This window comes from Drosophila willistoni, chromosome 3R, assembly GCF_018902025.1.
Source record: "Drosophila willistoni isolate 14030-0811.24 chromosome 3R, UCI_dwil_1.1, whole genome shotgun sequence".
In the NCBI taxonomy this organism is placed as follows: Eukaryota; Metazoa; Arthropoda; class Insecta; order Diptera; family Drosophilidae; genus Drosophila; species Drosophila willistoni.
The window spans coordinates 32,156,949-32,169,997 of NC_061086.1; the positions used below are offsets into that span (position 1 = coordinate 32,156,949).

At 36.6% G+C, this 13,049-nt stretch overlaps 2 protein-coding genes across 6 annotated transcripts in view; both read left to right on the top strand.

The window, feature by feature from the left end:
- Positions 1 to 13,049, top strand: part of LOC6649859 (tolloid-like protein 2) — a 56,566-nt gene that overhangs the window by 25,330 nt on the left and 18,187 nt on the right. The gene's annotated exons all lie outside the window — the stretch shown is intronic.
- LOC26529122 lies at positions 1,483 to 12,827 on the top strand. The gene is made up of 2 exons (XM_023179675.2): positions 1,483 to 1,874; positions 11,481 to 12,827. Exon 2 carries the CDS (start codon positions 11,639 to 11,641, stop codon positions 11,747 to 11,749), a length of 111 nt encoding a protein of 36 aa, XP_023035443.1. The 5' UTR covers positions 1,483 to 1,874; positions 11,481 to 11,638; the 3' UTR covers positions 11,750 to 12,827.

Consider the following 13,049-nt stretch of genomic DNA (forward strand, 5'->3'; position numbering starts at 1 on the left):
TTTGTGGGGACCTTTTTTTTTTTGTTTCTCCTATTTGGGAAGGTCTTTTGTTATTATTTTGTGCTGCAAAACTTATTAATTAAATGTGAACATAATTATTTAAGATGCGGCGGCAAATTCAATTTTGTGATCGCTGCTTGATAACTCGACTCGAGTTGTAATTAGCGGCCAAATGATGTGAGGGGCAAGAGAGGAGAATTGGGTTGACTTGGCTCAGCTGCCTAATGTGGCAGAAAGGCAAACGGAAACAAAGCCCTCAGATTTCAAAGGGAATCAATGAGAATTTGTTAAATGTATCCCAAACACACACACACACAAACACAGAGAGAGTGAGAGACACGGTGCACCTCTGAGTTATATTTGTAGACCAGTCCAGCCAGTACCTATCACAACCGGACCAGGACAGTCTGCTTTCTTATCAGTTAAGCCAAATCCAGAGATGACAAACTCTTCTCTCACTCATTCTCTTTCTCTCTATTTAACAAAATAACAAAAAAAAGCTCACGCATGCGCCAAGGAAAGGGCCTTATCATTGAAATGTATTACCACTTATCAGTTGGCTATCTGCGACTAAGGCAAATGTTTATTGGGTTATAAGGGCCCATTAGTTGGTTGCCAAGAAATCGCTGACATTGCATGATGCCGTCCACAAGCCAAAGTCCAGACAAAGGTCAATCCCCTTCCACTCAGATGGCAGAATATCTTCATGCAATAAAACACATTCACATTTGTCTTGGTCTAAAAGTAATAAAATTTCGTTAAATTAAATAAAATCTCAACTTTGAAAGTCAATTTAAATTAGTTAGCCAAGCTGAAGAATAAGACCTAAATATTCTATATGGCATTCGTGTCAAGTCAGTGGGCATCAATTATCAACACCGAAGAAGAAGAACAACAACAACAACAATAAGAAGGAGAGGCAAACAAACTTCTTCTGGTCGCATAATGAGGAGACTAAAGTCAAACAAGAGTCTCATCTGGCAGTTGCCACCTGCCATTTTGAAGGGTGGGCCACCTGCCAAGTGGTTGGCCCAAAGAGGGTGTCAAGTGCCGGCTTGAAGGAGCGATTAAAGCCGAGCCCCAAGACATCCCAAAATACAATCAACGATTCACTGAGCCGCAGCAACTGAAATGAAATCGCCAAGCAAACAACTTGAGAAGGCAAAGGATGGGACCTTCCTTCCGATGGCAAAGAAGAAGCAGAAAAAAAATCATAAATTCAATTTGATTTATTTCAGATTTATTGGGTAAAAGAACAAACCAAATTCTATGGGATTCAAATGCTTCTTCTAAGCATAACCAAAAGCCGTGTGGCAAAAGCTCACATTCTGTTTTCGGTTTGAGTCCTTTTTTCGCTCTCAATTTGTTGGTGTGGTGGGCTTTCACTCAGTCTCAGTATCTCTCTCTCTCTCTGTCTCCGTTTGTTTTTCCATTTAAATACCGAGGCATCGAGTCGAGTCATTTCAGTCGATACCAGTCGGCCGTGCCACAAACATCAGCCAATGCCACAACTACAAACGACGATAAGGAGCAGCAGGAGCAGCAGAAACATCCGTGTGAACATCATCAGCAGGAAGACAACCATCAGCAATTGCATCGTGTGACAAGCCCAAGAAGGCATTTTGTGAAACGCGCGGGCCTTTTCCTTTAACTCACTTTGAATTTGTAACGAAAACAAAGTTTTTTGTATATTTTTAACCTTTCTTTGTTTTCGCTTGTACTTATCATTTGCATAGTTTAACGTGTTTTGCGAGTGAGTTTCAGTTTAGCAAATCCCAACGATAATAAACAGATATAAATAACGGCTTCAGATAACATTCGACGTACTTAACTCATCGAAAAGTTGAGATAAGAAAGATATAACCCCAAAAAACGTAAATATTAAACAACAAAATTGGAATACCATTTACAAAAAAACGAAAAAAAAAAATGCCTTAAACTGTCTGTGCACATTTGGGTTAATCAAAGATCATTTAGTTTATTTTCTTGTGAAAGGAGGGTCGATCATTAGGCCAAATTTATATATTTTTTATGGATTCTATGACTACACATTGAATATTTACACACACACACACACAACACATGTGTATCTTATATTCTTAACCCTGGCTGCTACAAACTGGGCAAACAATACAACCAAAAAAAAATGAAAAAGGGAAATGAAAGAGAAACGGAAAACTTATATGTAGGAAGACAATTGTTAAGGGATTTACAAGATACAATAACAAAAACCAAGTTCAAGATAAATATGAATGCAACAAATAAACGAGACCAGAATGTTGAAAGGATTTTGAGTGACTGAGTGAAAGGAGCACATACATACATATACATATGCAAAAGGAAAAGTCTCTGATTCAGCAACTAAAGTGCTTGCCTAATTGAAGGCAATTTCAACAAGTCTTTCGATTTCTGCTCGAACAATTTCTACTTCCACTTCAACTTCAACTTAAACTTGAACTTGATTGCAATGCCTGGCGTTGACAAGTGACAACTTTGACAACGGTCCCTTTTTTTAATCGCTGAAAGTAATCGAAGGTCACAATGAATTGCACCATTCTTTCCTTTCACTTTTTTCCTTTCTTTGACTAAACCGATTGGAATTGAATCTCTTGGCTAGTCTACAAACAGAATTGCTTTGTCTAGTCAATTTCAATTAATTTGTGGTAGTTTTTATAGAATATTGAGTTCACCTCAGTTTATATAGATTAAAGGTGCTTTTACCTTTTCAATGAACTTTGAGGAGTTGAAGATATTTGTAATAACGATGACAGTTGCGTTTTCTTTGCCACTATAAAGAGATTCTAATTGCAATAAAACTTGAAATTTCTCATTAACACTCAGCCTGCTCTTTAATACCATTTTGGTTCTTGAGTCTGTCTACAGATAGATATCACATATGTATGTATAAATGTATATGCATATGTATTGCCATGTATCTTTTGCAATTTGCATGCAGTTAACGTGAGGCTTATCAATCGTTGCCTGATTGAAACGTGCCAACTGCGCAAATAGTCAGGCGGCAACAGTTTTGGCAACCATCAGGTGATAAGCAAACAGTCTGCCAACCCATCAACCCACCAGCTCAATCCACCCAAAACAAACAAACCACAAACCCTTTTTTTTCGCAAGCATCAAGAACAAAAAAATAAAAAAAAAACCAAAGAATCATGAGGGGAGAAAAGGAGAACCCTTTTGTCCTTAAATCAATGTAATAGAGAGATAAAACTGGCTACGTGTGGAGGCTACCAAAGAGATACAGAAATGGAGCTGGATGACAGCGAATAATGTGAGGACTGTCTGGAAGGTCTTTTACGGACCTTTACGCATAAATTATTTATTTATTTGCAGTCACCGTCGCCTTTTATATGCATCATTAAAAATTTCATCCTAAAAAATGAGGCTATTTTATAATGAGTTGCATTGAGTCGCTTCTTCGTCCTCTTAATCATACGCGTAGCTAACTGCGAGTATGTGTAAACAAGAGGTTTTGCCACACCCTCGCCGCCCTCGAAAACCCCGATCCTTAAGGTGGCAGGACATGAACGACTGGGGCGGTAAGGGCGTGGTCGCCTTTTCCATTGAAATATTTCATTGTGTGTTGCTTTCTGCGATTATTTCCGGGGCGTTGCGCTCAAAGGTTTGAATTTGCACAAAGATTTTTTTTCTAGTTAGTTCTTTTTTTTATAGTTCTAGTTGTTTTTTAGTTTCTACCATAAATTATTATAATATTTTCATGGACGGCTCCAACCTTGCGTATGCGCAACATTTTCACACAGAACAAAAACAAAAAAAACTCGAAACTAATTAGCACTCTTTGCACATGAAAGAATCCCCGACAGGAACCGCTGTTAAAGCCAGTTTCACCAATGCCATTGCCACTGCCATTACCAATGCCATTGGCCCAGTGTCCGTGTCATGTGATATGAGAAATATTGTTAGAAAAATGTTGTAACTTTTTCATTACATCAACTTGACGGCGGCTGCTGCTGCTGCTGTTGCTGTGAAGTGAAAACTTTTCAGTCGAAGTCAAAGTATGTCTGGCAGCTGGGCTCCAGTTCCAGCTCTTCGTCTCTTTAATTTTATACTTATTCATTTAAGGGACGACAGCGCTAATGAGTTTGCTGATTAAAATGAAATAAGTTTCGAACGCCTGCAGCGTCTCTTAATGTGTTATTAGCAGCCAATTTAGCCCAAATGATTCTTAGGACAATGAAATATTAAAACACGCCTTCGAAAATCGTGGCAAAAAAGGGTTACAAATAAATTTAGTTTTAGAAAATGAAATATGAAATGTCCTTAAAGTAAATTCAATGCTAATAGATTCCCTCGTTCCAAAAAATGACTAGGCCTAGGTATACATTTCTCTATTAACCCTTTAAATGTTTGTTCGAAAATCTTAGACAACCTAAAGTGTAGTATAACTGATAATTGGCTAAAAGTTTCCAGGACTAACACAAAATTCAATGACACACTTGCTTACTTGAAAACTCCAGAATGAAGAAACATTTCTAAGCTATTCAGCTTGGAGAAAAATGATTAATAACAGGCAGAAATATAAACTATTGGGAATTAAAATAAGAAGACTTTCCAAAAAGTATTAATAAAAATGGACAAACTAAGCAAATCTGTCATAAGAAACCGCGTTAAGCAAAATAGTTAAAACATCTGACAGTTAAACTTTTCGTTTGTCCATTCAATTTGTTTCATTGGCAAAGTTATAGACGATATTCTCATGTGGCATACAAATAAAAACTGACATCATATGGACAAGTAAATCAAAATTGGTTAAACTCAATCAATTATGGTAGTTCTCAGAGTCACTTTCATTTAGCTATCGAAAACTTGGAAGGTCATTAATATAACTTGTACAAGAAACAAACAAGAGAACAAACTTCTCGTCTGCATGATGATGACTCTATATGGATAAGGTGAAGTTGGTTAGTGATAGACTTGGCACAAGGCATATGCCGATTTCAATAAAAATCATTAGATAAGCACTTAGTTAAAGTGAAAGCAACAACAACAACAGCAAAAGTAGGAAAAAAGAACAAACTTTCCGGCACATTAAATATTAATGTTCGCATCCATTATGCCAACGATAATGAAACTGAGCTAAAGCTAAATATTGGAGCAGCATTGGAAATGATGTTGGAACCAAAAAAAAAAAAAATATTATTTATAAACCAAATGTGATGAGTAATTGTTGTTGTAGTCGTTGCCAGCAGTCTAATTAAGTTTGCAAAAATATTGAATTGATAAATAAATTACAATATTTCTGAAAATGCAAAAAGGAAAAGCAAGTGGATGGAGAGAAACATTAATTTCAAATGTAAACGGGGGAAAAACAATGCCAACAAAAGGCAATGCAAAGTGCGGCAATTGCCAGATGGCCAACTCGTCATCTCATTTGAATTTCAATAATTCGTCCAAAACCAAAAAAAAATTCATTTGGCAAACACATAAAATATGCAATTTGAATTTGATTTTGTATATTTGTTTACCATACCTTTTCATTTTACTTCTGTATGTATGTATATTTTTGTATCCATCTACTTGTATATACATATATGCTTTTTGGACGTGCTTTCATTGAGGAATTTCATTAATCTTTGTCGACACTTCCCTCCATCCCTCCATCAGTGGAGCTCACCTCATCTGCTTATCAAAAATATGTCTTTGTATGAAATATGCCTTTGTGTGGCATTTAAACAGTCAAGTATGCAACAGGGTACTACTCCACATAGGGCACAGCCAAATGCCCCAAAGAACAAGGAAACAGGTTCAGGAAACGGAAGCCAAAGCCAAGGCAAAGTCAAGTCAAGTCAAGGCGAAAGTACATAAATCTTTCTTTCATATACCAACAATTTAAGTATTGTGCGTAACACAATAGCAAACAGAAACTTTTGTCCAAAATGTAGCGATGGGACGAAGTTATTAGATTTCATGCTTGATACTCAATTTTAATGAAAAATTAACATTAAACAAATTTATAAGTTGTATTACTCATTGCAAAATCAAGTTAAGAATATATACTTATGTACCTATAAACATTCTTGATCAGCATAAACCATTGAGGGTGATAATAAAGCCATATATTTATCTTATTTGAGTCAAGGCAGACTTCTACTTTTCTTTCCTGTTATCTCTTTCTTTATGACTATATCTCAGAAATAAACAGATAGAAAATATAAGGTGTAAGGGTAAGGCTCACTAGGTGAGCATTTGGCTCAGATGTTTTTTTGGCAATAAATCGTAAATTTCAATTGGCTTTAAGTTTGAAGAAGTTTATCATAAACTTGAGTTTAGAGTTTATAGTTTTTAGCAGCCAACAAAAAAAAAGAACAACAAACGAACAACCTAACTATTAACATGATAGTTGAACTATAAATTTCAGGTATTCTATATATTCATTTGGACAATTTTTAACTATTGAGTAGTTGCTTTATATATTTTTAGTTAAACCAGAGGGCCGGGGCTAACTTCGACCGCGTCAAAGTTTGTATACCCTTGCAACTTTTTTGGTAACTTTTTCCTTAACTATAGCCATCAAAATGGAAAAACGTTTTTTCTAAAAAGGCTAAAGTTTGCGAATGAACGGCCTACAATCTTAGCATAGGAAAGATATTGATCAAAGTCACTGTTTTCCACCGATCGTTCCTATGGGAGCTATATGATATAGTCACCCGATCTTTATCAAATTCGGCACAGTCATTAACAGATATATTAAACTAACAAATGTTTAATTTGAAAGCAATCGCGTCAAAAGTAACGAAGTTATTCACAAAAGTCACTGTTTTCGAAAGATCGTTCCTATGGGAGCTATATGATATAGTCACCCGATCTTGATCAAATTTGGCATAGTAGTTAATATGTGTTATTAACTCACCAATATTAAATTTCACGACAATAGCTCAGAAAATAATGAAGTTATTGAGAAAAGTCACTGTTCGTGACTTTGCCGTTTGTATGGGAGCTATATGATATAGTGGTCCGATCCGGCTGAATCCGAGATATACAACGCCTGCAGTATATACAAGCCTACATGCGAAATTTCAGCTCTGTAGCTCTTACGGTCTAGGAGGAGTTTGCGTTGATCCAGACGGACGGACGGACGGACGGACGGACGGACATGGCGATTTGAACTCGTCTCGTCATGCTGATCAAGAATATATATACTTTATATGGTCGGAGATGCTTCCTTCTATGCGTTGCACACTTCTGACCAAAATTAATATACCCTTTTTGCAAGGGTATAAAAAGTTAGGAATTCTGAAATAAAACTGAATTACATATGTATGTATATCAATGCCTACGAAAAGTCTCATTGTCAGTGTAAAGTTAAGAATAATTTTTTAAAATCAATTAATCTTTTGAAAGTCTTAAATGAACCCCACACAACTAAGCGATTATCTATGTATTTAGAAATGAATTAACTTGCTTTGGCCTAGTTGTAAATCAGAGTAGTGAGTCGACATAACAAGTGCAATTATTTTAATGCACTTTTGATGGACTTTTGACATTGCAGCAGCGGCAACTAGAAACTTAAAGCATTTATGCTGGCATTGTTTTCTACACTTACATGCTGCCACTTGGTCTCGGTCTTGATCTCCGTCTTCGTCTCGGGCTCGGGCTAGGTCATAGTCTTAGGTCTCTCAAGGCCATTCATGCAGTTGAACTTGACAAAGATTCTTTTGCTTTCACGCTAGAGGCTTTAATTTTGCATGCAATTTAGTAAGCCAGAAAGGCGTCAGGCCGCGGGCGGCAGTCGGTCCAGGCAATGCAATTTTCTATAATTTCGCCATGGCTAGTGCCACAACGAATGACCATTAAGACGACGAGAATGAGGACGATGATGATGTTGTAGCCAACTCCTTCGTTTGGCTGGTGAAACAAATTGAATTTATGTTTCAACGCACACAACAAGCAAAACAACCGCAGAAATGTTTCCCCCCAAATATCCCTGGCAGGCGACAATGGAAAACGCTTACGCACTACATGGTGCCATTTGGCTGCCTCCTGCCCCGAAATGAAGAACCATGAAAATAACGGAAAAGAAAAACAAATAAGCAACATTCTTCGACGTCTTGTTCCATCCAGCATAAGCAAATTTCGCAAATGTACGCATAAAACTTACGAAATTGCAAAAATTTATTTTATTTCCCATACATTTACGCATACTGTCTTGGGATATCCTGCTTCATGAATATCCTGTCATCTTTGGTCCTGTCTTTATCTTTGTTTGTGGTTCGTCGCCTTCTTTTCTATGTGTGTCTCTGTGTAGAAAGAAGACGCTAATTTAATTAAGGCCCATAGACCACCATAGATGACTGACAGGCAAAAGGAACAATATGTGTCAGTAAAATGTGTTGTAAATCTTTTGAAGTATCAACAGACAATAGACAATAGGCAGGCAGGAAGACAGCAGGCTGGCATAAATCTCCACTCCTCTTCTCCATCATTCCACTCTGCTCCATTGGGCAGACAAACAATAAACAAATATAAGTGTATCGGCTTGCCGCCTGTCATAAAACGAAAACAAAAGCTCATACAATTCATATTACACATACGCCATGTTGCTGCTGCATTTGATTTTATTCTCTTCTCTTCTTTTTGTTTGCCCATGTGTTTGTGTGTGTGTGTGCGTGGGTAAGCTAAAAATAAACTGTTAAACTGACTTATTACAACTTAATTGGCACAAGAAAAAAAAACAACAACAAAATGCCTAAAGGGCAGTCTTTATGGTCAGCTACAGTTTTATGTACATTAAAGAGAAAAATCCTCAATGGTCTGCATATCTGTCTCACGGCTGGTAAAAAACACACACACACACACATACATACAGACAAAACTTCATTAATATTAATTGACCAATTGAAACGTACAAACCCCGAAACAGGAGTATGAAAAACGGTAAAAATGAAACAAAAGCCGTTCGCTCGTTCGTTTTATAACATTTTGTTAACATCCTGGCCAAAGGACAGGATGTGACAAGCCATATACAGTAAACACACACCAACATCAACACCAACCTATGTACATACATATATATTTATTTGAATGGTCGATGGTTGGTGTTTTCTGCCAACAGCAGGACATACTGCCTGCAAATGATGAGACTTGTAATTAAAATCCTCCTAATAGTCGGTCAGTTTTCGCACCGCACGGCAGCAAGGTAACGAGGGTTTATTTCATTTATTTCGTGTTTTTTAAACTTAATTTGGTTCTCTTACAATGGTGATTCGAGACAGATCTAAAAATTTCTCCCTTAAAAGTTAAATAGTTTGATTTATTATCAATAATTTAGATTAAATTTGAGGTGTCCGATTCTTTTCTTTTTCTTTTAGTTTTGTTGTTATCAGAGATTGCCACTTGGTCATCTTAAATTTCACTTAATTAATTTCAAGTAAAAGAGAGCGCAAGACCAATGTCAAACAAGATGAAACTATAAATGTGAGTTGAGTGGGCTTACTCAACTAAGTTTATTTATTAATTTAATTTAAAGTAGTTTGGAAAAGTTACAAATATTCAAGTCTTAATCTGCTGCATCGGTTCACTTGCGTTTTCTCTCACTGCTGTCTGCTGTACCCTGCAACTTCGACTGTCTCTCTCTCGTGTTCTTCTCTTCTGCTGTCTGCTGTACTCTCTGTTGCTCTGCTGTTAAAGATCATCTGTCCGCTTGCTGCTGTTAAGCCTCTGTAACTCTCCATCGTACCTTACATAAATGCTCAAAAGCTAAGAGAGAAGAAAAATAGTGTCTCTTGACATTTTCATATAAATTTGATAACAATCATTACCTAATTAATTGCTTGTTTAAGTTAGAGAGAGAGAGACATAAAAGTTAAGATGTTTCCATTCAAGCTTAAATCTATTTTTATCCTTAAGGATTAGCTTAATTTATTCGAGCCTTTGACAAAGAAAACTTAATTACCTTGACGTCTACAACAAAGGTATTTAAATGGGCTTTTGATTTAGAAAATAAAATAACATTTTCCAAGGTAAAAGACTAGATAATTGATTGGCATTGTTACTTTAGAATTTTTACTAAAAATAGTCAAGACTTTGTTCATTTCTTTGTTGCTGGCAACTCTAAGATTGACCCTCGCTTGGAGGGCACATGCAATGTACTGTTTGGCAGTCCCTTTTCGAAATTTAAATGGAGCCATGCTGTTTCGATGCCCATCTTTTTGTATTCAATTGGCTTTCGAGACGATACAGCAGCTGTAACCAATTTTTGCCTCTAACAGTCAGCATTAGTTTTTATGTTCAATTCCGTTCACCTTCAATTTTTTCGTTTTTTTTGTTTGTTTCGAAAAGGAGAGTGAGAGAGAGAGAGAGACGACCAAAGTTAACAAAAGTTCCTGCCTTCTGTGTATGTGTTTGTATTTGTGTTTGGGTGTTGCTGTTATATAGTTATTGTTTTCGTTTTTTTTTTTCCAGTCAATGAAAACCATTTTAGATGGACCGATTGAAGTACATATATGTATATATAGTCCACATAGAGTTTATAGGTAATAAATATTTTTGATTTCTCTCTGCTGCTGCTGTTGTAACAAATCGAATATCGAGGCCTTGTCAAGTTTTGTTTCGCAATAATTGAATTTTTGCCATTCAATGGTTCGGTTTGGCTTGTCAGTGCCTTCATTTTCCCTGTCCCTGTCCCAGTTTCAGTCTTTTTCCATTGACTGTTGTTAATTAAGTATACGTGCTCTGTGGTAGTTATTGCAAAATGTTGCCTTGTCATTGAATATAATGCATTGGCTATTATCGGCATCTCAGTAGCTATTAGACAGGATAATAGGACACTTGAAATTGCATTCAGCCAATGTCCGACATCCGATGATATACAATGGCTTCATGTGCAAAAGTGCAGTCCTAAGCTCACACAAAATCCTGGCCAAACATTAATCATCTGTCAAGTTCAAACAAACACACACACACACACTCACACACACACACACACACAGAATGTAGAACAAAAGGAACGTCCCCAGACAACTTGGGTCAGTTATATTGGTTGTGATTTTTGGCAAATTTCCACTTGTGTGCCTTTTGATGAAGTGTCAGGGAAAGACTACCTTCTAACACTAGCTCACACACACACACACACACACATGCTCATTTGTTTTAGCACAATGCGACAAGTTTTGGGCTGTCCACAGGCTGTCAGGGACCTCTCCTCCAAAGTATTTTACGCACAGTCAAGCGACTGATAGGCAAACCCTCGCAATTTATGGCAGGCAATTTGTATTTTTTTTTGCTTTCGTCGCTCTGGGATTACCAGGGGGGTCAGTAGGAGGATGAGTTGTCGAAGCATTTATCACTACACAGAATGAAAGTGGGCGTGGGCAGAATGACTATGGGGATGGGCGGACAAGTGATTGTCTAGTGGATCGACTGATAATCTCAATTGTGCACAGACAAGGCAAGGCAAAGCACGGCACAGTAGTCCATAAAAATATGCAAATTTCTCTCCAATACAGCAACTGCACCTATTCAGAGAAATAAAGACACTTTCCAACAACAGAAGATAACAGCATCAGCACTCGAAATCGAAAGCAGTCAACGCGTTAGCCACTCTATTATACTCAATTTGAATTGGGAGTGAGTGACGACAATCTTGTCGTCTTAAGCCAGTCAGATGAGTAACAGCGCCATGGTGGCTGTGGCCATTTGCTGCATTTTGGTCCTGTTGGCCGTCTTCATAGTGATCATCATTGTTGTTGGCCAGACAATCGAGGAGCCCAAATGAGATAAACTTCAGCTGGGACCTGGAAATTTTGCTGATGGATAACAGAGGGCTACAAATTGTTGAAATTCGTGCCACAATCCATGGCTATCCAGGCCGCCAGCATGCTCACCCAGCATCGATCTCATCTCTAACAGAAAATCCCCCCCAGGCAAAAGGAGAATGGATCAAGGAGTAGACAAATGGAAGGGAGGAGAAGAGAATAAGCGTCCCATCGTCAGTATCCATTGGCTGTGATGTGAAACATTTTTTTAGTATATCTGAAAAAATGAAAAACATAAAATTTGGCTCATTCGTCGTCATAGCTCATACCTAAGTACATACATACATATATAGAGTACATACCCCACCACCCCGCCGGAAGGAATGTCATAGCCAGACACATGAATGACTTATTGTTAGCCAACATACATACATGTACATGTATGTATGTATGGATTTATATGTGTGTGTGTTCGTGTTAAGTGTTAATTGTGTATATACATATACTTACACTTAGGTACTTATGTCGAGAGAATTATATACAACAAATTATTCATATATATATATATATATATGTGTAACCCAACCGTCGTAATGTTGCGTTCTTCTTTTTATAAAAGTGTTGTTAACAAACCAAAAGTTTTTATTGAAGTTTTACTGATGTTGCAAACAAAACAAACATTTAGATTAATGTCCAGTAAATATATATTTATATTAGAAGATAGACAAAATAACAAAATATAAGAAATGGAAAGATTCGTAAGGTCACGAGCAAAAGAAGATCCTAAGCTGATTAATCATGAACATGTTCAACATTAGATATTATGTCTGTCTGCATAATGGAGAAAATTCCCTAAGATCAGGCCAAAGGTATTAGACCTTTGATCAATTGAGCTTTGCAAATGAATGTAAGAAGGTGTGTTTTTTTTTTCATGTTTTCTTTTGTGTGAGACTATTGAAATGTTATTTAAGATCATATCAAATGGAATGAAATAAGCAATTGCACTTGTTAAAACGGAAACAGCAAAATGAATGCAAAATGTGTTTAAAAGATATGCATTTTATATACGTACATCTAATATACATATATAAATTTACATACGTACCTACATATATAGGAAAAAAAAAAAAATAACAAAAGAAAACCAAAAACAAACAACAAGAAATTAACTTTTTTGGATAAGTTTTACGTGTGTTGTCTTAAATGAGTAGTTAACTTAAAAATACTTAATGTATGTAAAAAAAAAAACAAGTAAAAGCAATATATACGGTAAATATTGATGTTAACAAAACCCAAAAACAAAATAAAAAGTATCGTCTT